The sequence below is a fragment of the Camelina sativa genome, chromosome 17 (assembly GCF_030686135.1).
Source record: "Camelina sativa cultivar CO46 ecotype springtype chromosome 17, ASM3068613v1".
NCBI lineage: Eukaryota > Viridiplantae > Streptophyta > Magnoliopsida > Brassicales > Brassicaceae > Camelina > Camelina sativa.
The window spans coordinates 34,496,190-34,521,528 of record NC_141896.1 but is presented as its reverse complement, the minus strand read 5'-3'; the positions used below and the strand labels follow the sequence as shown (position 1 = coordinate 34,521,528).

General features: G+C 33.4%; 3 protein-coding genes and 1 non-coding gene across 4 annotated transcripts; 3 read left to right on the top strand and 1 right to left on the bottom strand.

Moving 5' to 3' along the window:
• The first annotated feature begins 2,019 nt into the window (after positions 1 to 2,019).
• On the top strand, positions 2,020 to 2,093 carry TRNAT-AGU (transfer RNA threonine (anticodon AGU)). The gene has a single exon. It is a non-coding gene; the product is annotated as a tRNA-Thr (tRNA).
• A 146-nt stretch (positions 2,094 to 2,239) lies between these two features.
• PERK7 (Protein kinase superfamily protein) lies at positions 2,240 to 5,422 on the top strand. The gene is made up of 7 exons (XM_087496323.1): positions 2,240 to 2,994; positions 3,264 to 3,899; positions 4,013 to 4,099; positions 4,198 to 4,268; positions 4,357 to 4,578; positions 4,677 to 4,838; positions 4,960 to 5,422. The coding sequence occupies exons 1-7, from the start codon at positions 2,370 to 2,372 to the stop codon at positions 5,245 to 5,247; spliced, it is 2,091 nt and encodes a 696-aa protein (XP_087352449.1). The 5' UTR covers positions 2,240 to 2,369; the 3' UTR covers positions 5,248 to 5,422.
• A 6,756-nt stretch (positions 5,423 to 12,178) lies between these two features.
• Positions 12,179 to 13,906, top strand: LOC104759860 (mechanosensitive ion channel-like protein). The gene is given in 5 exon segments (XM_087496913.1): positions 12,179 to 12,400; positions 12,484 to 12,646; positions 12,649 to 12,752; positions 12,755 to 12,901; positions 13,844 to 13,906. Coding segments are annotated over 5 exon segments (699 nt in total).
• A 1,171-nt stretch (positions 13,907 to 15,077) lies between these two features.
• Positions 15,078 to 15,884, bottom strand: LOC147924716 (zinc finger BED domain-containing protein RICESLEEPER 2-like). The gene is made up of 2 exons (XM_087496912.1): positions 15,188 to 15,884; positions 15,078 to 15,109 (listed from the first exon to the last, which is right to left on the bottom strand). The coding sequence occupies exons 1-2, from the start codon at positions 15,882 to 15,884 to the stop codon at positions 15,078 to 15,080; spliced, it is 729 nt and encodes a 242-aa protein (XP_087353038.1).
• Positions 15,885 to 25,339: the final 9,455 nt, after the last annotated feature.

Here is a 25,339-nt window from a genome sequence, read left to right as displayed (position 1 = left end):
CCATACTTTTCTCTTTTCCGTGGCTAAATACGTCATCATTTTCATCGTACTCACTCTTTTCTTCATTTTTTCTAGTGTTTTTTTCTTTCTTTCTGGTAAAGGTTTTTTCTTGTGTTGGTTCTTGGATTTGTCTTTTTCACCATCGTCTTCTTCTCTCCCGAAGTCTTCTTCTTTTTCTCTTGGTTATTTCCACATGTAGTTTTTTTTTCAAAGATATATATTTATACTAGTTAATTGCACGGGTACATTTCAAGTTTACTTATTGAATAGTTGAAGTTATGAATATACGGTAAATAGAAAAGTAAACCTACAAAAGAATTAAACAGTTGTAATTTTTAACATATACAAATATACTCATACTGACTATCACTATCAGATCTTTTCCAGAGAATCTAATCCAAAATTTAGCAATGATATAATCGATCAAATCTAGAACATATACTTTTAACGCTGCTAATTGCAAACGACATATAACAATATCACAAGAATACAACGATTAATAACGAAAGTATGTACCAAGCCGGAGGCACTGTAAGTGGGAAATACTGAAATTTAGATCGGGACTGTAGTCCCTCGTCAACAAATAGAAGGAGAGGCAAAATAAATAATGATTTTTTTATATATTTATATATACACACTAGTTATTTTAGATTCATAATTATAGACATGTCTAAACAACGTCCATTCACTCAACAAGGCAACAATTCAAGTGGGGTTTTATAACGACGAGATCATAGTAAAACTAGCATAAACAAAATTTTCCAGCAATGATAAATCAGTGAAAGCTAAATGAGAATTTATTTCGACTTGCTTCTGTTGGACATTTGCATGTGTTCTTCACTTTTCTTCGTTCATTAAATAGTATATCTAACTTGAATCACATGTAAAGAAACCATCACTATATATGATCAACAAAAAAATGTATTTTTTTTTTATGAGAAACAGAAACTACGAAAAATGATCAGTGGCCTCATTCTTTAGACGTAACGTGGCTTTCATACAAATTCATCCATATATTAAAAAGATTTTTCGAGATACAATCTATGGTTAGCTTTTATAAGATGTGACCCAAATTAACTAAAAGAAATATCTATTCATCACACGAACATGAACATATATAAGTGGTAGATGAGTGATAAATCAAATGAATTCAAGCATAGTTTTTCTTTAAGTGGTTGACTGGTTGTTTGTTACATGAGCATATATATATATATGAAACATGACGTTAAACCATTCTTTTCTTATTATTTTGATTTTCTAAGCGAGGAGGTCGATGTGAGCTGGTATGAAAACCTAAACCTGAGCTGATAAGAACAAAATAAAGAATAGAACCACTAGGTTTTTGTTGTTGTTGTTGTTGTTGTTGTTGTTGTTGTTGTTTATCAAATAAGGAAAAGAAGCTTCTTTTATTTGGCAATGGCATGTATCGAAATGAATGCTGTCTGAAGTTTCATTTTATTTATACGAAAAATTGTTTCCATAAAATAAAAATGCACAGAATAATCTTTTATGGCGAGGAGATTATTTGGAAAGTTAAAATATTCTTATCTTAGATTCTTAATATTTGTTTTAAGAAGAGATATTAATATGATCATATTCTATTACAAATGATGACCAATTTTCGAATCTGTTTACAAAATATTGTGAATTTAATGATCGCGCGCGCTTTAATGGATAACTTCATGATATGCACTTGTTACATGCACCAGATCCACAGACCACAATGAAGCTTTAGCCCTAATACATGAGACCACGATGCATGGTTTATGTTTTGCAACACTGTAAATCTTATAATAGATTTGGCATTCTAGTCTTGAATATCTCATTAAAGAAAAAGAAAAAAAAAATCATGAATTCTAGTCTTGTAATCAACCGTACTATAGTTCTGATTGTGAGCCAAACTTATTTTTCTATTAATGTTTAGAAGCTCACTCAGACAGTCACTCGACTAAGTTTCAACCCAATTGTTGTCAAAAAGAAAAGCTTGATTATCGTCGAAGAACAGAATTCGAACAAAAAGCTCTCGTAGCTCAGTTGGTTAGAGCACCCGTTTAGTAAGCGGGAGGTCTTGAGTTCAACTCTCAACGAGAGCATTTTCAAAAACATTTTACATTTTACAAACATGAATTCTAGGCTGTAACTGAAAATTGTCCGTTGTGAATATTTTTCTTTTGCCTTTCTGTATAATTCCCAAATATAGAAATAACAAAAAAAACATTCGAAAACTTTCTTAAAAATAGAATTTGGAAAAGGAAAAAAAAAGCTTCCTTGTTCCTAGGAGAACAGGAACAGAGTTGGGTGTTCCTTGTTTCATCTCACAATAGATACACATTGAAACCACCGGAGAGAGAGAGAAAGAGAGAGCGATTATGGCGGAGGGGCAATCCCCGGAGAACTCACCGCCGGCTCCTCCTCCTCCTACTCCCTCTTCCAACGATCAACAAACAGCAGCTCCTCCTCCTTCCGACAATCAACAAACAACATCTCCTCCTCCTCCATCTTCACCTGACCTAGCTTCTCCACCTCAACAACAACAAGAATCACCACCTCCTCCTTCACCGGAAAATTCATCTGATGGTTCTTCCTCTTCGCCTCCACCACCGCCGTCTGACTCCTCCTCACAATCACAATCTCCACCTCCTCCTTCTTCACCGTCCCCGCCGCAGCAAAGTGACAACAAAGGAAACGATGGGAGCAGCGGTGATGGAGGAAACAAGAACCCTTCCCATACTCCTCCACCACCGTCTAAGACTTCCGACCGTAGCTCCCCCTCGGCACCAAAATCGCTGGCTCCACCTTCAAGAGAGGGTGGCTCGAATTCGTCAAGTAACGATGGTCTGAACATTGGTGCTGTTATAGGACTTGTGGCTGCAGCTGGATTTTTGTTCCTTGTCATGATCTTGCTATGTGTCTGTTGTCTTCGGAAGAAGAAGAAGAAATCAAAGCTTGATCAGATGCCGTATTACGGAAGCAATGCTTACGCCGCTGGCAAAAGTACGTATATATAAAACCCATGAACCCTATTCAAACCCCGTTAGTTTCTTATTTGCCAAGAAAAAACATGAATTTTGTTTCTTGCTATCCAAGATATTAGATAAATCACATTCCTCTGCTCTCATTTGATTACATATGTACAAAACCATGAACCCTAACTAAAACCCATACCATTTATTAAGCTTAAGTTTCATCTAGTTCTTTTACCTTAATTAGTATCTAAGTCTTTGTCTTACGTCTTCTTCTTTTTTTTTTGGTTGGGATTGTAGCCGGGAATGATCAATATTTTAATAGTGTTGCTACACAACAACAACATTACAACCAAGATGTTGCTACACAACAACAACAACACTACAACCAAAATGATCACATTGTGAATCTGCCTCCACCTCCGGGATCAATGGGAACAAATTGGGTGAATTCACCGCCGCCACCACCACCTTCAGGAAACTGGCAGCCAATGCCGTCACCACCAGCACCAATGTCAGGAGGCGTAAATGTTATTCAGAGCGGCGAGATGGGCTCAAATTTCTCATCAGGTCCATACGCTCCATCTCTACCACCGCCTCACCCTTCAGTGGCTTTGGGATTCAACCAAAGCACATTCACTTACGAGGAGCTCGCTGCCGCAACTCAAGGTTTCTCAAAAGACCGTTTGTTGGGACAAGGCGGGTTCGGTTATGTTCACAAAGGAATCTTGCCAAACGGTAAGGAGATCGCGGTGAAGTGCCTTAAAGCTGGAAGCGGGCAAGGCGATAGAGAATTCCAGGCAGAGGTTGAGATCATTAGCCGCGTTCATCATAGACATCTTGTGTCTCTTGTTGGATATTGCAGTAATGCTGGAGGACAGAGGCTGTTGGTCTATGAGTTTCTCCCTAATGACACACTTGAGTTCCACCTTCATGGTAATTAATTAGTAATAATGACTTTTCTTGTGTTCTTGGTAATGATTATATATAACCTATATAAAAAGTTAAAAACTAACACAATTTTTCACTAAATCAATTGAATTATATAGGGAAAAGTGGGACTGTGATGGATTGGCCAACGAGACTCAAGATTGCCTTAGGATCAGCAAAAGGTCTTGCTTATCTTCATGAAGATTGTGAGTCATTAATATCTTTTCATCTTTTCACTTTAAATCTACATTCAAAGAGATATAGTTAATATACTTACATGTTTGGGCCTGATAATTGTGGTTAGGTCATCCTAAAATCATTCATAGAGACATTAAAGCTTCAAACATTCTTCTTGACCTTAACATGGAAGCCAAGGTATGCTTTAACTATACCTAAATTCTGTTTCGAATCTTTACATGTAATTACAAAATTTCTCGATTGACATTCTTTAAGCTAATTCCAGGTTGCAGATTTTGGTTTGGCTAAGCTTTCTCAAGACAACAACACACATGTGTCGACTAGGGTCATGGGAACATTCGGATACTTAGCTCCTGAATACGCATCGAGTGGGAAACTAACAGAGAAATCAGATGTTTTCTCTTTCGGAGTTATGCTTCTTGAGCTCGTAACCGGGCGTAGACCGGTTGATCTAAGTGGTGAGATGGAAGATAGTTTGGTCGATTGGGTAAGTAAATGTATCAATATATACATTCATCGTTATACTCAATATCCAAAGAAAAGAAAACAATTTTCATGTTTTGATGAACGTGCGGTTATTGGCAGGCGAGACCATTATGCATGAACGCAGCACGTGACGGAGAATATGGTGAATTGGTAGACCCATTCCTTGAGAACCAATACGAGCCTTACGAGATGGCACGCATGGTGGCTTGTGCTGCTGCAGCCGTAAGACATTCTGGTCGTCGCCGCCCAAAGATGAGCCAGGTAAATAAATAAGCGTGACACATGGCATTATTGATCGCTCGTCCTCGTCCAATTCACGAGATTTTGGACATTTCTTACGGAGTTTATATATTCATCGCTTATTTCCGTAACTTTTTACTAGATTGTTCGGACGTTGGAGGGCGATGCCTCGCTGGATGACTTAGACGAGGTTGTGAAACCGAGACAGAGTTCAAGCGGAGGTGAAGGCAGCTCAGACTATGAGACGGGCACATATGGTGCCGAGATGAAGAAGTTTCGGAAAGTGACATTGGGCAGTCGTGATTACGGGGCAAGTAGCGAATACGGTGCCACAAGCGAGTACGGGCTTGACCCGTCATCGTCAAGCAGCGAGGAGATGCACACTGGAGGAAGCACTAATAAAACTACCACTAATAACCGTGGGATTTAAATTACATAAACCGACTTATCAAAAAACCTGTTGGATTGTATTTTCTTTTTTGGAAATATAACTGTTTGATTAAAATTGTTTGTTGAAAACATTAAGGAAATAAATACAATTGTATTGTATCCTATGCTAAAATATGTTAACTCTCAAGAATTAAGATAATAAAATGTTGGAAAAATATTGTTTGTTACTGTAAAAGAAAGTACATTATAAATCACAGAAATTCTCCTATATGTGAATTGAAGATGAATCCCAACGTTTTAGCGATCAAAAAATTCTATTCAATCAAATCACTGCACCTATTTAGTCAGATTAGATTTTGAACCCACGCTACGCATGGGTTTATTTGATATATTTTGAAAAAATTATGTATGATTGATTACGGTAATAAAATATTATCTCATAAAAAAATGAAAATTAGTACTAAGGAAAAAATAAATTTCAGATACACAAATTTTTAAAATATAAAAATCAGTTGTGTTATAAAATCAAATCTGATAAAAAAATCATGAATTTAACTGGACGTCCAGGCGAGGCAAATCAAACTGATGACCTCACATATCCTAAATCAATTCTTTGACTACCAGAAAAACGAAACAATTTTATAATCATGAATTTAACTCGTTTTCATATTTAATTGATCGCTATCACCTATGTTTTCGTGTTTTTATTCAATGTTTTCTTATTATTCATATTATTTCTTGTCATTTTCATTGTCAAATTTTGTGTTAATTGTCATCGTAACTTTTACCGTTTGGTTCTTCGTTATATTCTTTTTCTTCTTCTTCTCGTCAACTTCTTCACATTTTTCTACTGAAAAACATTTTTTTAGACTACCACACAACTTGTTAACCCATCAAACTCCAAGAACAAAATCATTTCTTTTCTCATAAAATTTATGAAATTCATGAACACCAGCATAGTCAACACATGCACCCAATTATTAACAATTTTATCCATATACTTATTTGGTTTTAGATCTATGCGTTTAGAAACTTCTCAAACCAAAATCCTTACTTGGTTTATAATATTTCAAAAACATAATAAAATATACTAATAATTATTTATTTAATATGAATCATATGATATATAGAAATATGTGTAAACTATAAGAACATATTAATTATAAATATATAATATCAATTATATTATATCATCAAATAATATCAACTATATCATATTATCAAATAACCGTAACCATATATAACAGTAACCACTTGAACCGTAACCGTATTTAAACGTAACCGTTTAACCGTTTAACCATTTAACCGATTAACCGTTTAACTGTTTGTTAAACGGTTCTGGTTAAGGTTACAAAAATTTCTAACCATAACCGATGGTTAATAAACATTAACTGTGACAACCGTAACGCTGGTCATGCCTATGTATAAAACATGTGTGTTTGTCGTCCATCTTTCTTCTTTAAACCTCAAAATTTGACTCAAACATCAAATTAAGGTCTTGCGATGTCAATCCTTCTTCCTTAGACCCAAAAGTAAAAAATTAATGAAAGAATATCAACTAATCTATAAAATCATACACAAAAATATGTTTTACAGCTCATAAGAAATAAAAAGCACAAATGTAGATAAATAAGATAGTTTATGTTTTACATCAATATTTATAATATTTTAAACTTTTAAAAGGTTTCAAAATACAAAATTTGAACCTTTTAAAAATTTTCAATATTTATAATATTTTAAACTTTTTAAATTTAAAATTTCTAATATTTAAAACTTTTTAAAAGCTAAGAACTTTTAAAAGTTTCAATAATTATAATATTTAAACTTTTAAAAATTTTAAATATTATAATATTTTTTTGAAACTTTTTAAAGTTTTAATTTGATCAAATAAAAAACCAGATTAAACCAAATAAAACTTTTAAACTTGGACGCCTGATAAATCAAGCTTTCCTGCTCATTCAATGTTGGAAGCATATTAATCTTATTTATACTGGTTCTGAACCACTGTCTAAAACATTTATAGCCGATGTGGGATATTGTGCATAGTTCTTTGATTTCCATAAACTTAAAATTTTCCTTTTTCTAAAAAATTCTGTAAATTTAAAAAATGTTAATGAATGACATGTCAAATCATGATAGGTTGTTTAAAATAATTCTTAATATAGAAAATTCTAGAAATTGTATAAAACGTTAATAAGTGATATGTCGAATCCCTATTGGATGTTTTAAATCCTAGGTGGACAGGTTTAGGAGCTTATAGCTTCTACTTTTTATTAGTATAGATTATTTGAAAAATCATATAAGATTTTTTTTGATTGAATAGTTATTATTTGATACATTAATTAGACTATAGTAGTATGTATCCCACACTAGCTTCGTAAGATTTTAATTTTCAAAGTTTATCAATGCTAATCTTCAGTATAAATATAATCGTTCATAATTTAAAAGGTTTTACTTAAGTCATATGATACTTTTCATTACTGTTTAGTAAAAAAATTTTAAAATAATATTTGAAGTTTAGTAAACAAATTTTAAACACTTTTCATTACTGTTTCTCTCATCATCTTGTATTATTCTTGTTTGTTTATGACATCAACTCTATTATCACATTCTATCAAGATATATTGCACTGTAAATTGATTCTCAATGCAAAACATAATTATTTTCTTCATACTAACTTTCAATACTTTGTTTTATTAGCTGCATGTTTTTTTGGTTATATTTCTAGTTTTAGCAAGAAAAATTAAGAACACAAGATTATTTTAAGAATAACTCTCTTATTAGCAAAAGGAAAATAACTCAAAACCTTAAGCTTCTCACAATCTCTCTATCTCAATCTCTCAAACTCATAGGTATACCACACCTTGGCATCTCTATATAAAGAGACTAGTCCTAATACTAATAGGAATATCTGTTTAGATAACTCCTAAAACACATGCTAATCCTAATCCTTTTAAAAACCATTACTTAAAAGGATTATGATAATTTATTGTTTAAGCTATCTTCTTCTTCTTCAAGCTTAACCCAACAATCTCTCTTTTAAGCTTGAAATCCTTCATTGTATGAACTCCAATGTGGTTCTTCATATCCTTGAACTTGTTCTTGTCGAGTGCTTTAGTTAAAATGTCAGCCTTTTGTTCAATCCCGGGAACATGTATCACTTCAACTTGACCACTCTCAACACACTCTTATGAAGTGGTATCTCCGGTGAATATGTTTACTATGGCCATGGAAGACATGATTTTTAGTGAGTGCAATTGCGGATTTATGTCAACTCTTATTGCCACTTTTCACAAGTCCTTTCAACTAGTTCAGCAAAACAATTTTGGAGCCAAATAGCTTGCTTAGCTGCCTCAGCTGCAGCCATAAATTCTGCTTCACAAGAAGACAAAGCCACCACCTGTTGTTTTTGGGAACACCATGTGATCGGACACTCATTGAAGAAGAAAATATGACCAGATGTGCTCCTACCATCATCCACATTCACACTATGAATGCTATCACTGTATCCTATTAAACATGTTTGAACTCCTTGCTTGAAATGAAGTCCATAAACAGATGTTCCTTGAAGATACCGTAGAATCTGTTTTAGCGCAGCTCAATGCGATTCCCTAGGCTCCTGAAAATATTGACTCAGAATCCCTACAAAGTATGAGAGGTCTGGCCGAGTATGGAGCAAGTATCTGAGACAGCCAATCTTTCTTCTATAAAGATGTTCATCAATACGCTTCAGATCTTATGTCTTAGAAAGCTCTAGACCGGGTTCCATCGGTATGAGAACAGAGTTACACTCACTCATACCAGTTTCTTCTAAAATCTTCTTTGTATACCTTTCTTATCTTAGCACAATCCCATCTTCACCTTGACACACTTCAATCCCGAGGTAGTAGGTGAGTTTTCCCAGATCACTCATCTCGAATTTTCTTTTCATTCCTCTCTTAAAGTCAAGTATCAAATCCAGGCTAGAACCTGTAACAAGTAAATCGTCTACATAAACTGCCACAATGAGAAGATGCTCCTTGTCTCGTTTCTTATACAAAGATGGCTCTTTAATGCATTTTTCAAAGTTTAGCTCTCCAAGAATGTTGTTCAACTTAGTGTTCCAAGTGCGAGGTGCTTAATTAAGTCCATAGAGCGCCTTATGCAACTTGTAAACCTCCTCTTCACTATCTTTGACCACAAATCCCTCCGACTGAGTAACATAAACATCTTCTTTCAAATCTCCATGAAGAAATGCAGTCTTCACATCTATATGATGTACTTCCCATCCATTCGAAGCTGCCAAAGCAATGATGAAACAAATTGTTTCAATCCGAGATACAAGAGCAAAGACTTCATCAAAGACTATTCCATGTATTTGTACATACCATTTTGCCACAAGTCATGCTTTCTATTTTTTTATGCTATTATCCAAGTTGCATTTCAGTTTAAACACCCATTTTAAATCAATCAAATTTACCCCAAAAGGTAGATCAACCAAACTCCAAGTCTTGTTCTTTGTTATTGACATGATTTCTTCTTCACAAGCATCTCTCCAAACTTTCAACTTGCTTGCTTCTTTAAAACACCATGGTTCTTGATTAGCTGATAATAGAAGATTTTCTCCTTCTATATCTGCTAACAACACATAGTAGTTTAAATAGCTAGGTCTTTTAACATGTTTTCTTGATTGTCTTAAAACCGGTGGCTGCAACTGTTCTTGTTCTGCTACACTGTCCTGTTCTTCGGTCTTTGATTAATTACCAGTCTCTTTCTCACCATTAACATCACAACCTTCACTAGTCTCTCTGTTTTCCTCTGTTTCATTAGTAACTTCATCTCTACTAACTCCATTGTTACCAAACTCACCAAAACTAAGAGTAATCGTTCCTGATCCTGTAGAATGATCTTTAGAGTTGTTCCACTTCCAACTCTTGTATTCGTCAAACACAACATGTCTGCTAACTATGATTTTTCGGTTAATTGGATCGAGAAGTCGATACGCCTTTAAACCAGGTTCTGTTCCGAGATACAGAAAAATCTTCAACCTATCATCAAACTTTTTCAGATGTGGCATTTCAATTTTAGCATAGGGAACACATCAAAACATCCGTAGATGGTCCACATTCGATTTCTCGTTCTTAAAACCTTCATACGGTGTTAGATTAGTCAAACTTCTTGTTCTCACTCTATTGATAATATAGGTTGCATGTCTTACTGCCTCTCCCCACAGATAATTAGTCATGCTAATGTGCTTCAAAAGGCTTCGAGTCATCTCTAATAGAGTCCTATTCTCTCTCTCAAAAACTCCATTATGTTGTGGTGTGTAAGGTGCAGTTAGGTGCCTATTGATGCCTTTTTCTCACAAAAACTTTGAAATTCTTGAGACATCCTCCTCTGTCAGTTCAGAATGTTTTGATCATAGCTCTAGATTCTTGTTCTACTATCGCCTTAAACCCTTTAAATTTCTCAAAAGCTTCACTCTTCTCTTTCAAAAGAATGGACCAAATGTAACGAGAGTGGTCATCGATTAACACAAAAATATACCTTTTGTGTGCAGCTGTAGATGGCGAGGTCTGTCCATAGAGATCTCCATGAATGAGTCCAGTACTTGTGTTGCTCGATAAGTAGTCGCTTTTGGGAATGCTTGCCTTTTTTGTTTTCCAAGTAAACAAGATGCACATGTTTCCTTCTCCTTTGGTACACTTGATATTCCAATAACTAGATATTTTGTTACCATTGTTTTTATAGTTTCAAGAATAATATGTCCTAATCATGCATCCCACAGACCTGCATCACTTGAAGCCATAAGTTGCAGACATCTCATATTTTCAACCTCCAATTTCACCTTGTATAACCTGTTTCTTCAACGACTTGCCCTTACTAGTAGGTTTCCATGTCGATCATGCAAAGTAAGATAGTCTTCTTTCATCCTGACATCACAGCTGGATTCAGTGGCTTGTCCCAAGCTTATGATATTGCTCTTAAGATCCGGTATATAGTAGATATCTGCAAGCACCTTTCGTTCACCTCCTTTGGTAATAAACAGAATCGACCCCTTCCCTTTTATATCTATGTGTGAATCATCACCAAAACAGACTTTTCTTGTAACCATATGATCGATTTTGCAAAACCAAGTACGATTTCCTGTCATATGGTTACTATCACCATTTTCTAAGTACCAAACTTTGTCTGAGCAATCTTCATACTATTTCGGCTTTACATTCTTCTCATTACGATACACCACCTCGTGCATCATAAGAGATGCAGCCTCATGAGTGTTATCTTCTTCTTTCTCAAGAGTTTCTTGTGCTTTGATTAGTTTGAATAGACGATCCAGACAGTTAGGATGCATAGTGTCCAATCTTGTCACACCATTACTTAAAAGGATTAGGATCAGTTATTGCTTAAGCTATCTTTTTCTTCTTCAAACTTATCCCAACGATATTTTCATGCAAAAAAATAAATGAATTAATATCATAATTTTGATGGTTTCTTAAACCCTAGAAAATGATTTTATTGTCTTTTAAATTTATAGATCATCTTAAAGAAATTCACAAAAACATGTTGTATTGAGTGAGTAGTTAAGTGCATACAAGTTCTAATGTGAACACAAGACTTTTATAATATGCTACGTTTTTAGAGGAACTATTTATTTTCAAGAAATTTTCTTTATGTATAATGTGTTAAGGATTTGCTTTATTAGATACTTGACACTTCAACATTAAAAAAAAATACTTAACACTTAATAGAACACTTATATAGGATCGATTTATAATTTCTAAGGGCCTACGGTTGAAGAATTAACAATCAACTACATTTACATAGATATCTTTGTCGATATCACTCTTGGCTTAATAAAATAGCTAGCTACTAGTACATTGCTTAAGCAAAAAGATGAAATCTCACATTTTGTTATAAAAACCAATGATCATTACTTTGTTTCATTCATCATTTATCGAAAAACAAGTGAAAGAAGAAAAAGGAAGGAGATGGAGTCAACAACGTTCCTCACCTCTAAAAACATTCCTCCATGTCAACAAGTGTTCCTCAAAATGCAAAAGTCAAGATCAGCATGGAGGTGTATTATGATCACTTCCAAAGTGATCATAATTGATGCTTTCCTTCTGATGGTTTTTGCCGCAAGCATCTCAAGCTTGCGGCACAAAAACTGGTGGAGCTTCCCCATATGGAAGTGGGCGTTAACATCGGGGGTTACCATAGCTGCTAAACATCTCACCTAATCATGGTGAGGATCTTCAGATTCATCATAAGGTGGATCCTCAGATCAAAGTAGCAAACAGTGTATGTTCTTCATGGTATTCAAGACGCCGCACGGTTGTGGATGACAATATTTTTTGTTATCACATTGATATCAAAGAAAGCGACAAAGCAGAAAAAGTTACTGCTTCTCGTGTTGATTGATTTTCTCACGCCGGTTCTAATCATCTTCTCCTTGTGGTCACAAAGTCCATCATCGCCATGTGTTGTTCAGCGTGGTTCCACATAACTAGTTACGAAGAACGGATCAAGGAGTCTCTCTTATTTTGGTCTGTTATTCTGTTGTTGAAGCTCTTTCCGGTCATCCTTGGAGCAAAATACGCCATGTATTTGACCCAAAGAAAACATCCGGTTGGGACATCAAGAAAATGCTCATGGTCCAAAAACACATTGGCATAGACGTGAAGATCCAAAGTGAAACCAAAGCGAAGACTGTAACAATAGATTCTTGCATACATAATTTAGGCATAACATGTGCATATTACAAAATTTATATGCAAAAATAAACAAATTTATGTGCATAGCAGCATATGTATGAAATTAAGTTAAACGTATTTCACTATTATATTAGGTCACTAATTAACTTAATTCACTATTATTCAACTATTGTTCCTTTTTCCTTCTCTTTCTTCTAATTTAAAAATAATTTGTCTATCATAAATTGTGTTTCTAGTAGAAACTTTCTATAATATTAAATTAATTTTAACTTATCTATAAAATTGTGGTATATTTCATTCTCTTTTTTATGAAATATTGTGGCAAAATAATGAGAACAATTGAAGAAAACAAAATAAAAAAGTAATAATACAGAGAGGAAAGAGAAAGAAAGAGATAATGCTCGTACATTCAGCTGCAAAAATCCAAGATTTTCTCCAAATACAAATTCGTCAATCATTCTCGCTGCAAAAGCTAGCTTATGACATTATTAATAGAATTTAATAATGTGGCATTTTATTTAACTTTTTTACAAAAAACTGGTTACCATAAAATTTCATACTTTATATTATAGAGAACTCTAACTACACTACAAATGGAAAGATAACAAAAACTGGTTCCACTAGAATTTGTAAATGCTTATCAACACTATTTAAACCAAAATATACATAAAAGATGTATGTACAAGTCCCAAAGAAAAAGTACAAAATTATTGTAGCTTTGGAGCTTTCGCTTCTGTTGTGGAGTCTTTTGATTCTTTTAAAACAACCAGTGACATTTTTGTCTCTCATTTGTCAGCAGTAAATACGTTAGCTATAGGCTCTTCCATCAACATGGAACCTCAATGAATTTGATTTCACCCACTTGCCTCTTTGTTGAAAATATTTTCTGATATTTTCACAAACATTAATTAACTAGAATTCTATATATTCTTTATCTAGGAAGAGTCTCTCCTCTCTCCCCCTCCACTCTCCTCATCCATAGTTCTCGCCAAAAAGGTGTGACAATTTATTTATATTTTCTTATTAATTCTTTAACAATAAATATAGAGCTATTTAATAAAATTACCATGAACAGTAATTTTTTAAAAGAAACTGCCACATTACCCATTTTTCCATGAGTGCCACAACATTCATTTAAAAACACATTTATAGCTTTACATCAAAATGTGTTTTCACTTGCACGCCCAAAAATAAAAAGCAATGGGAAAACAATTATTTCACGTGAAGGAGAAGGGAAAAGGGAAAAAAAAACTCAAGCACATCTTTTTGTCTTCTCATTCATCTTTTTCCGCGTTCATTTTTTTCTCCGTGTTTTTGGTTTTCTCTGAGAAACTTTCTACAATATTAAATTAATTTTAACTTATCTATAAAATTATGGTATATTTCATTCTCTCTTTTATGAAATATTGTGCAAAATAATGAGGACAAGTGAAAAAAAAAAATAAAAAAGTAATAATATAGAGAGGAAAGAGAAAAAAGTAGCGCTGGGCAAACGGGTTAAACGGGTTAAACGGGTCGGGTTATTCGGTTTAAGCAAATTTCGGATTATGAATAATGTCACCGAATTGAACCGAAATTAATTTCGGTTTCGGATCGGTCGGTACTCGGTTTGTTCGGTTCGGATACCTGATTTATATTACCTTCCGAGATTAGCAGAAATTGTTCATATTTCGGTTAATTTAACCCGAAATAAACCTGTTGAAAGAGAAAACAAAGGAAAACAAGTACAAAAGTTTAAAAATCTGGTTGCTTCTCATCTAGGAAGCTTTACAAACCATTAAAGAACATGCTCAACTAGCATTGTATCAAGTTTAAAGCTAGCATTACATCATGTACGTTAGTAACTATTAGAAAGTTGTAGAAGTTACACGAAGCATGATAATCTGCATCAAAAAGTACTCAAAAAATCGGCTTCCAAATCAGTTATATCCAGTCCTTTGTTAAGGCTGCCAATCCGCATCCAAAAGTAGGCAAAAGAGCAGCTTTCTATCTACTACCTGTGCACCATGAAAACCATAACAAAAGACTTAACAAATCTAATAAAGAAACAAAATCAAACATAATCTTAACAATGTAAATCAAATACATAATTAGAAACTAGAATATAGACTTCAATGCAAGACACAAGTAAGCAAACACTAAACTAAACACCTACGTACCATACTTTGTAGAATCATGGAGGAGCTGCCACTGAATTCCGAGAATCTACACAAGAAAAGAAGAGAAATTATAAAAGAGATTTGAAAAATTGAAAACATAGTAAAGAAACTTAGTGATACTTACCAAGAGATTCCAGAAACTCAACCTCTTCCAACATTTGCACCAAGTTTGATACTTGTGCTTCTGACTTATATGAACACTTTAGCCATTGCTGTGCACATATCAAAACCTCAACCATGTAAGGAGTTAAGGAACTCCTATAAGAGTCTAACACTCGGCCACTTGTACTAAAAGCTGACTCATAAGCCACTGATGAGACTTGAATTGCTAGAACATCTCTAGCAAGTTCTGACAAGATTGGAAACTTAGAACTATTGCACCTCCACCAACTGAGAACATCAAAAGGTAACCCCAAACTGTTTTCAACTCTTACCTCAGTTTTTTCTGTCAAATAGGCCTTTAACTCATTGCAGCCGGGTTCACTTCTCTTACAACCAACCAACTGACTGTAAAGTGACTCCATCAGCTCACAATCATCATCATCCGAAATGTCACACATGACCGTAGGCTCAAAATCTGGAGGATCTGCATCGACTACTGGTTCACTCAGCCTAAGACTATAATCTTCATACAACTGCTTCATTGCACTTGAAACTGAAGACTCAAGTTGCTTACTCTCTACTGTGTCCTTGCCATAGAGCTGTTTGAAGCAGAGTCCAGCAAACTCCATTTTGTTGCGAGGATCAAAGGCACTGGCTATAATCACTAGAGGATTCATGTTATGCAATCCGTCCCAGTACTTCTCAAACTTGTGCCTCATTACATAACCTTGCTTTCGGATCTCCATATCAGGACTAGAAGACTTAGCGGTTAGATTCCTCTCAATGTCAACAATTTCACTGTAACACAATGTAGAAGTTACAGTCTTTGAAGCTGAGAATGTCAAAGTAGCCTTGTAGAACACTTTCAGAAATTTTACCAATCTTGAAGCTTCCTCCCAATCAGCTGATGTTGGTGGTCCAATCCTTTTTGCTTTCGACTTCTCTTCTACTTCCTCGAAGTAGTCACAATACAACTTGTCTTCACTCGCCATTTTCTCAAACGCTACCCTCAGCTTGATAGCAGCAGTTAGCATCAGATAAGTTGAATTCCAGCGTGTGACAACATCTAATGGCAAGCTGCCTCTACATATCTTTCCTGTTTCACACCTCATTGCAAAAGATCTAAGCCTACTGAAGGATGATCTAACATACTTGACTGCATTCCTTATGGCAACTATACTAGAATTTGCCTTCTTCAAACCATCCCCAACGATCAGATTTAGTATGTGTGCACAACAGCGCATGTGTAGAAACTCACCATCTCTTACTAGAGCTTCTCCTCCTCTCAGCCTTAATGTATCTGTGAAAATTTCCAGCGCCTTGTCATTGTTCTTTGCGTTATCAACAGTAACTGTAAAAACCTTGTCAATCCCCCATTCTTCAATGCAATCCATCAACTGTCCTGCAATGGTATCTCCTTTATGATCCGTCACAACCTTAAAACTGAGGATTCTTTTCTACATTTCCCATTGAGCATTAATCCAGTGTGCTGTGATCACCATATAGTTGCAAGAGGTTGTAGGAGAAGTCCATATGTCTGTAGTCAGAGAAACCCTTTGTTTCGCAACAGTAAACAGATTCTTCAAGGCTGCTTTCTCTTCCAGATAGAGTGCAACAATGTCTCTTGTACAAGTCCTTCTCGAGATTGTCTTGTAGAGAGGTAAGACGTTGAAACAGAAACGTTTCCAACCCTCAGATTCGACAAATGAAAATGGCAATTCATTGACAATAACCATTTCATTAACTGCTCTCCTAAACATCAACGGATCAAACTTGATAACCTTCAGATTCCCATTACTGTCACCACTTAGCACCTTCTGTTTTTCTTTCTCATCAAAATCCTTGTACTGCTTACATCTAGCTAAGTGGCCTATCATCGGACTAGTTCCAGCTGTTTTTGAATCACAACCAATCTCTGCAGCGCAATACTTACAAAAGCTCTTACCAGAAACATCATCATTTTCCAGAAAATGTTGCCATATCAGCGCTCTTTTAGCATACTTCTTCTTTCGTGGTCTTGGTGGTTTAGCAGAAGCAGCAGTAGGTTGTTTACGAGTGTTCCCTGTTAGAACCTCTTCAGTATTTTCAGGTTGAAGTGGCGGCTCCATCTCATTGTACTCTTCATTCATCTACAAAACAAAAACACAAAATTCAGATTAACAAAAGTACACATATATAACAATCAGCGTTTAGAACCAAGCTCTAATCCTAATATGTTGCAACCGATATACATACACAACACAATAGAACACAAGGACCATAAAGAAAAGACAAAACTCACATATACAGACTTATTTGAAAGTTTAAAAACCTGAACAGAACACAACACAACACAATAGTTATAGAACACAAGACAAAACTCAAACAGAACACAACCGAATAGAACAATAGTTATAGAACACAAGACAAAACTCAAACAGAACACAACCGAATAGAACAAAAGCTGGCACAACATAATAGAACACAACACAACACAACACAACACAACACAATAGAACACAACACAACACAACACAACACAACACAATAGTTATATAACACAAGACAAAACTCAAATATACGAAACTCATTTGGACACAAAATAACACAACCGAATAGAACACAACACAACACAACACAATAGAACACAACACAACACAACACAATAGAACACAACACAAATTATAGAACAAGAAAAAACTCAAATATACGAAACTGATTTGGAAGTTTTAAAACTGAAATAAGTAATATGTTACAATCGATAAACAGATACAATAACCCCATAACAACATTGGACAACCTCTGCTTTTAAAGTCTAAACCCTAACCCTAAAATTCCCCAAATCGATTTCGATTTGGGAAATTTTAGGGTTAGGGTTTAGAATTCGAAATCAAAGATTATCCAAAGGAATGAATGGTAGAGCAAAGAAAAACGAGGTGTTGATTAAAGAGAAAGAACAAAGACGAAGAGCTTACTTTCAGAAATTCGTAAGCTACTTCGGCTTCGCAAGAAGAGAAAAATCTTGTTTTGTTTCGCAAACGGCGGATCTAAAGAAGAAATGAGAACACAATTAGGGTTAAGTGACTTATTAGCCTTATGTATGGCTGCATAATCTCGGTCTAGGTAAACCGATCGGGTCCAATTACCGAACCGACCCGAACCGACATCCGAATTCTCTAATTAATTTGGCCGATCGGTTTGTCCTTCTCTAATTATTTGGTGCCGATAACCGAAACATTCTGTTCTCTCGGGTCGGTTTATTCGGATTTCACCGTTTGCCCAGCGCTAGAAAAAAGAGTTCATGCTCGTGCATTCAGCTGCAAAAATCCAAGCTTTTCTCCAAAGACAAACTCGTCAATCATTCTCGCTGCAAAAACTAGTTTATGGCATTTTTAAATAGAATTTAATAATGTGGCATTTTTTAAAAGTTTTTTTACAAAAGTATCATTTTGGGATAAAATCCTTTTATTTATTCTCTTTGGAAATGTTTGAACCATAAAATTTCATACTTTATATTATATAGAACCCTAACTACACTACAAATGGAAAGATAACAAAAACTGGTTCCACTAGAATTTGTAAATGCTTATCAACACTATTTAAACAAAACTATACATAAAAGATGTATGTACAAGTCCCAAAGAAAAAATACAAAATTATTGTAGCTTTGGAGCTTTCGCTTCTATTGTGGAGTCTTTTGATTCTTTTAAAACAACCAGTGACATTTTTGTCTCTCATTTGTCAGCAGTAAATACGTTAGCTATAGGCTCTTCCATAAACATGGAACCTCAATGAATTTGATTTCACCCACTTGCCTCTTTATTGAAAATATTTTCTGATATTTTCACAAACATTAATTAACTAGAGTTCTATATATTCTTTATCTAGGAAGAGTCTCTCCTCTCTCCCCCTCCACTCTCCTCATCCATAGTTCTCGCCAAAAAGGTGTGACAATTTATTTATATTTCCTTATTAATTCATTAACAATAAATATAGAGCTATTTAATAAAATTACCATGAACAGTAATTTTTTAAAAGAAACTGCCACATTACCCATTTTTCCATGAGTGCCACAACATTCATTTAAAAACACATTTATAGCTTTGCATCAAAATGTGTTTTCACTTGCACGCCCAAGAATAAAAAGCAATGGGAAAACAATTATTTCACGTGATGGAGAACGGAAAAGGGAAAAAAAAACTCAAGCACATCTTTTTGTCTTCTCATTCATCTTTTTCCGCGTTCATTTTTTTCTCCGTGTTTTTGGTTTTCTCTGAGAAACTTTCTACAATATTAAATTAATTTTAACTTATCTATAAAATTATGGTATATTTCATTCTCTCTTTTATGAAATATTGTGCAAAATAATGAGGACAAGTGAAAAAAATAAATAAAAAAGTAATAATATAGAGAGGAAAGAGAAAGAGTTCATGCTCGTGCATTCAGCTGCAAAAATCCAAGCTTTTCTCCAAAGACAAACTTGTCAATCATTCTCGCTGCAAAAACTAGTTTATGGCATTTTTAAATAGAATTTAATAATGTGGCATTTTTTAAAAGTTTTTTACAAAAGTATCATTTTGGGATAAAAGCCTTTTATTTATTCTCTTTGGAAGTGTTTGAACCATAAAATTTCATACTTTATATTATATAGAACCCTAACTACACTACAAATAGAATGATAACAAAAACTGGTTCCACTAGAATTTGTAAATGCTTATCAACACTATTTAAACCAAAATATACATAAAAGATGTATGTACAAATCCCAAAGAAAAAGTACAAAATTATTGTAGCTTTGGAGCTTTCGCTTCTGTTGTGGAGTCTTTTGATTCATTTAAAATAACCAGTGACATTTTTGTCTCTCATTTGTCAGCAGTAAATACGTTAGCTATAGGCTCTTCCATCAACATGGAATCTCAATGAATTTGATTTCACCCACTTGCCTCTTTGTTGAAAATATTTTCTGATATTTTCACAAACATTAATTAACTAGAATTCTATATATTCTTTATCTAGGAAGAGTCTCTCCTCTCTCCCCCTCCACTCTCCTCATCCATAGTTCTCGCCAAAAAGGTGTGACAATTTATTTATATTTTCTTATTAATTCTTTAACAATAAATATAGAGCGATTTAATAAAATTACCATGAACAGTAATTTTTTAAAAGAAACTGCCACATTACCCATTTTTCCATGAGTGCCACAACATTCATTTAAAAACACATTTATAGCTTTGCATCAAAATGTGTTTTCACTTGCACGCCCAAGAATAAAAAGCAATGGGAAAACAATTATTTCACGTGAAGGAGAAGGGAAAAGGGAAAAAAAAAACTCAAGCACATCTTTTTGTCTTCTCATTCATCTTTTTCCGCGTTCATTTTTTTCTCCGTGTTTTTGGTTTTCTCTGAGAAACTTTCTACAATATTAAATTAATTTTAACTTATCTATAAAATTATGGTATATTTCATTCTCTCTTTTATGAAATATTGTGCAAAATAATGAGGACAAGTGAAAAAAATAAATAAAAAAGTAATAATATAGAGAGGAAAGAGAAAAAAGAGTTCATGCTCGTGCATTCAGCTGCAAAAATCCAAGCTTTTCTCCAAAGACAAACTCGTCAATCATTCTCGCTGCAAAAACTAGTTTATGGCATTTTTAAATAGAATTTAATAATGTGGCATTTTTTAAAAGTTTTTTACAAAAGTATCATTTTGGGATAAAATCCTTTTATTTATTCTCTTTGGAAATGTTTGAACCATAAAATTTCATACTTTATATTATATAGAACCCTAACTACACTACAAATGGAAAGATAACAAAAACTGGTTCCACTAGAATTTGTAAATGCTTATCAACACTATTTAAACCAAACTATACATAAAAGATGTATGTACAAGTCCCAAAGAAAAAATACAAAATTATTGTAGCTTTGGAGCTTTCGCTTCTATTGTGGAGTCTTTTGATTCTTTTAAAACAACCAGTGACATTTTTGTCTCTCATTTGTCAGCAGTAAATACGTTAGCTATAGGCTCTTCCATCAACATGGAACCTCAATGAATTTGATTTCACCCACTTGCCTCTTTGTTGAAAATATTTTCTGATATTTTCACAAACATTAATTAACTAGAGTTCTATATATTCTTTATCTAGGAAGAGTCTCTCCACTCTCCCCCTCCACTCTCCTCATTCATAGTTCTCGCCAAAAAGGTGTGACAATTTATTTATATTTTCTTATTAATTCTTTAACAATAAATATAGAGCTATTTAATAAAATTACCATGAACAGTAATTTTTTAAAAGAAACTGCCACATTACCCATTTTTTCATGAGTGCCACAACATTCATTTAAAAACACATTTATAGCTTTGCATCAAAATGTGTTTTCACTTGCACGCCCAAGAATAAAAAGCAATGGGAAAAAAAAACTCAAGCACATCTTTTTGTCTTCTCATTCATCTTTTTCCGCGTTCATTTTTTCTCTGTGTTTTTGGTTTTCTTTGAGAAACTTTCTACAATATTAAATTAATTTTAACTTATCTATAAAATTATGGTATATTTCATTCTCTCTTTTATGAAATATTGTGCAAAATAATGTGGACAAGTGAAAAAAATAAATAAAAAAATAATAATATAGAGAGGAAAGAGAAAGAGTTCATGCTCGTGCATTCAGCTGCAAAAATCCAAGCTTTTCTCCAAAGACAAACTTGTCAATCATTCTCGCTGCAAAAACTAGTTTATGGCATTTTTAAATAGAATTTAATAATGTGGCATTTTTTAAAAGTTTTTTACAAAAGTATCATTTTGGGATAAAATCCTTTTATTTATTCTCTTTGGAAGTGTTTGAACCATAAAATTTCATACTTTATATTAAATAGAACCCTAACTACACTACAAATGGAAAGATAACAAAAACTGGTTCCACTAGAATTTGTAAATGCTTATCAACACTATTTAAACCAAAATATACATAAAAGATGTATGTACAAATCCCAAAGAAAAAGTACAAAATTATTGTAGCTTTGGAGCTTTCGCTTCTGTTCTGGAGTCTTTTGATTCATTTAAAATAACCAGTGACATTTTTGTCTCTCATTTGTCAGCAGTAAATACGTTAGCTATAGGCTCTTCCATCAACATGGAACCTCAATGAATTTGATTTCACCCACTTGCCTCTTTGTTGAAAATATTTTCTGATATTTTCACAAACATTAATTAACTAGAATTCTATATATTCTTTATCTAGGAAGAGTCTCTCCTCTCTCCCCCTCCACTCTCCTCATCCATAGTTCTCGCCAAAAAGGTGTGACAATTTATTTATATTTTCTTATTAATTCTTTAACAATAAATATAGAGCTATTTAATAAAATTACCATGAACAGTAATTTTTTAAAAGAAACTGCCACATTACCCATTTTTCCATAAGTGCCACAACATTCATTTAAAAACACATTTATAGCTTTGCATCAAAATGTGTTTTCACTTGCACGCCCAAGAATAAAAAGCAATGGGAAAACAATTATTTCACGTGAAGGAGAAGGGAAAAGGGAAAAAAAACTCAAGCACATCTTTTTGTCTTCTCATTCATCTTTTTCCGCGTTCATTTTTTTCTCCGTGTTTTTGGTTTTCTCTGAGAAATTTTCAACAATATTAAATTAATTTTAACTTATCTATAAAATTATGGTATATTTCATTCTCTCTTTTATGAAATATTGTGCAAAATAATGAGGACAAGTGAAAAAAATAAATAAAAAAGTAATAATATAGAGAGGAAAGAGAAAGAGTTCATGCTCGTGCATTCAGCTGCAAAAATCCAAGCTTTTCTCCAAAGACAAACTTGTCAATCATTCTCGCTGCAAAAACTAGTTTATGGCATTTTTAAATAGAATTTAATAATGTGGCATTTTTTAAAAGTTTTTTACAAAAGTATCATTTTGGGATAAAAGCCTTTTATTTATTCTCTTTGGAAGTGTTTGAACCATAAAATTTCATACTTTATATTATATAGAACCCTAACTACACTACAAATAGAATGATAACAAAAACTGGTTCCACTAGAATTTGTAAATGCTTATCAACACTATTTAAACCAAAATATACATAAAAGATGTATGTACAAATCCCAAAGAAAAAGTACAAAATTATTGTAGCTTTGGAGCTTTCGCTTCTGTTGTGGAGTCTTTTGATTCATTTAAAATAACCAGTGACATTTTTGTCTCTCATTTGTCAGCAGTAAATACGTTAGCTATAGGCTCTTCCATCAACATGGAATCTCAATGAATTTGATTTCACCCACTTGCCTCTTTGTTGAAAATATTTTCTGATATTTTCACAAACATTAATTAACTAGAATTCTATATATTCTTTATCTAGGAAGAGTCTCTCCTCTCTCCCCCTCCACTCTCCTCATCCATAGTTCTCGCCAAAAAGGTGTGACAATTTATTTATATTTTCTTATTAATTCTTTAACAATAAATATAGAGCGATTTAATAAAATTACCATGAACAGTAATTTTTTAAAAGAAACTGCCACATTACCCATTTTCCATGAGTGCCACAACATTCATTTAAAAACACATTTATAGCTTTGCATCAAAATGTGTTTTCACTTGCACGCCCAAGAATAAAAAGCAATGGGAAAACAATTATTTCACGTGAAGGAGAAGGGAAAAGGGAAAAAAAAAACTCAAGCACATCTTTTTGTCTTCTCATTCATCTTTTTCCGCGTTCATTTTTTTCTCCGTGTTTTTGGTTTTCTCTGAGAAACTTTCTACAATATTAAATTAATTTTAACTTATCTATAAAATTATGGTATATTTCATTCTCTCTTTTATGAAATATTGTGCAAAATAATGAGGACAAGTGAAAAAAATAAATAAAAAAGTAATAATATAGAGAGGAAAGAGAAAAAAGAGTTCATGCTCGTGCATTCAGCTGCAAAAATCCAAGCTTTTCTCCAAAGACAAACTCGTCAATCATTCTCGCTGCAAAAACTAGTTTATGGCATTTTTAAATAGAATTTAATAATGTGGCATTTTTTAAAAGTTTTTTACAAAAGTATCATTTTGGGATAAAATCCTTTTATTTATTCTCTTTGGAAATGTTTGAACCATAAAATTTCATACTTTATATTATATAGAACCCTAACTACACTACAAATGGAAAGATAACAAAAACTGGTTCCACTAGAATTTGTAAATGCTTATCAACACTATTTAAACCAAACTATACATAAAAGATGTATGTACAAGTCCCAAAGAAAAAATACAAAATTATTGTAGCTTTGGAGCTTTCGCTTCTATTGTGGAGTCTTTTGATTCTTTTAAAACAACCAGTGACATTTTTGTCTCTCATTTGTCAGCAGTAAATACGTTAGCTATAGGCTCTTCCATCAACATGGAACCTCAATGAATTTGATTTCACCCACTTGCCTCTTTGTTGAAAATATTTTCTGATATTTTCACAAACATTAATTAACTAGAGTTCTATATATTCTTTATCTAGGAAGAGTCTCTCCACTCTCCCCCTCCACTCTCCTCATTCATAGTTCTCGCCAAAAAGGTGTGACAATTTATTTATATTTTCTTATTAATTCTTTAACAATAAATATAGAGCTATTTAATAAAATTACCATGAACAGTAATTTTTTAAAAGAAACTGCCACATTACCCATTTTTTCATGAGTGCCACAACATTCATTTAAAAACACATTTATAGCTTTGCATCAAAATGTGTTTTCACTTGCACGCCCAAGAATAAAAAGCAATGGGAAAAAAAAACTCAAGCACATCTTTTTGTCTTCTCATTCATCTTTTTCCGCGTTCATTTTTTCTCTGTGTTTTTGGTTTTCTTTGAGAAACTTTCTACAATATTAAATTAATTTTAACTTATCTATAAAATTATGGTATATTTCATTCTCTCTTTTATGAAATATTGTGCAAAATAATGTGGACAAGTGAAAAAAATAAATAAAAAAATAATAATATAGAGAGGAAAGAGAAAGAGTTCATGCTCGTGCATTCAGCTGCAAAAATCCAAGCTTTTCTCCAAAGACAAACTTGTCAATCATTCTCGCTGCAAAAACTAGTTTATGGCATTTTTAAATAGAATTTAATAATGTGGCATTTTTTAAAAGTTTTTTACAAAAGTATCATTTTGGGATAAAATCCTTTTATTTATTCTCTTTGGAAGTGTTTGAACCAT

Coding starts and splice junctions, on each gene's coding strand:
- LOC147924716 (XM_087496912.1), bottom strand. CDS start 15,884: ATGAGGCACAAGTTTGAGAAGTACTGGGACGGATTGCATAACATGAAT. Junction 15,110..15,187: donor TGAGTTTCTGGAATCTCTTG/GTAAGTATCACT, acceptor TTTCTTGTGTAG/ATTCTCGGAATTCAGTGGCA.
- PERK7 (XM_087496323.1), top strand. CDS start 2,370: ATGGCGGAGGGGCAATCCCCGGAGAACTCACCGCCGGCTCCTCCTCCT. Junction 2,995..3,263: donor TGCTTACGCCGCTGGCAAAA/GTACGTATATAT, acceptor TTGGGATTGTAG/CCGGGAATGATCAATATTTT. Junction 3,900..4,012: donor ACTTGAGTTCCACCTTCATG/GTAATTAATTAG, acceptor TGAATTATATAG/GGAAAAGTGGGACTGTGATG.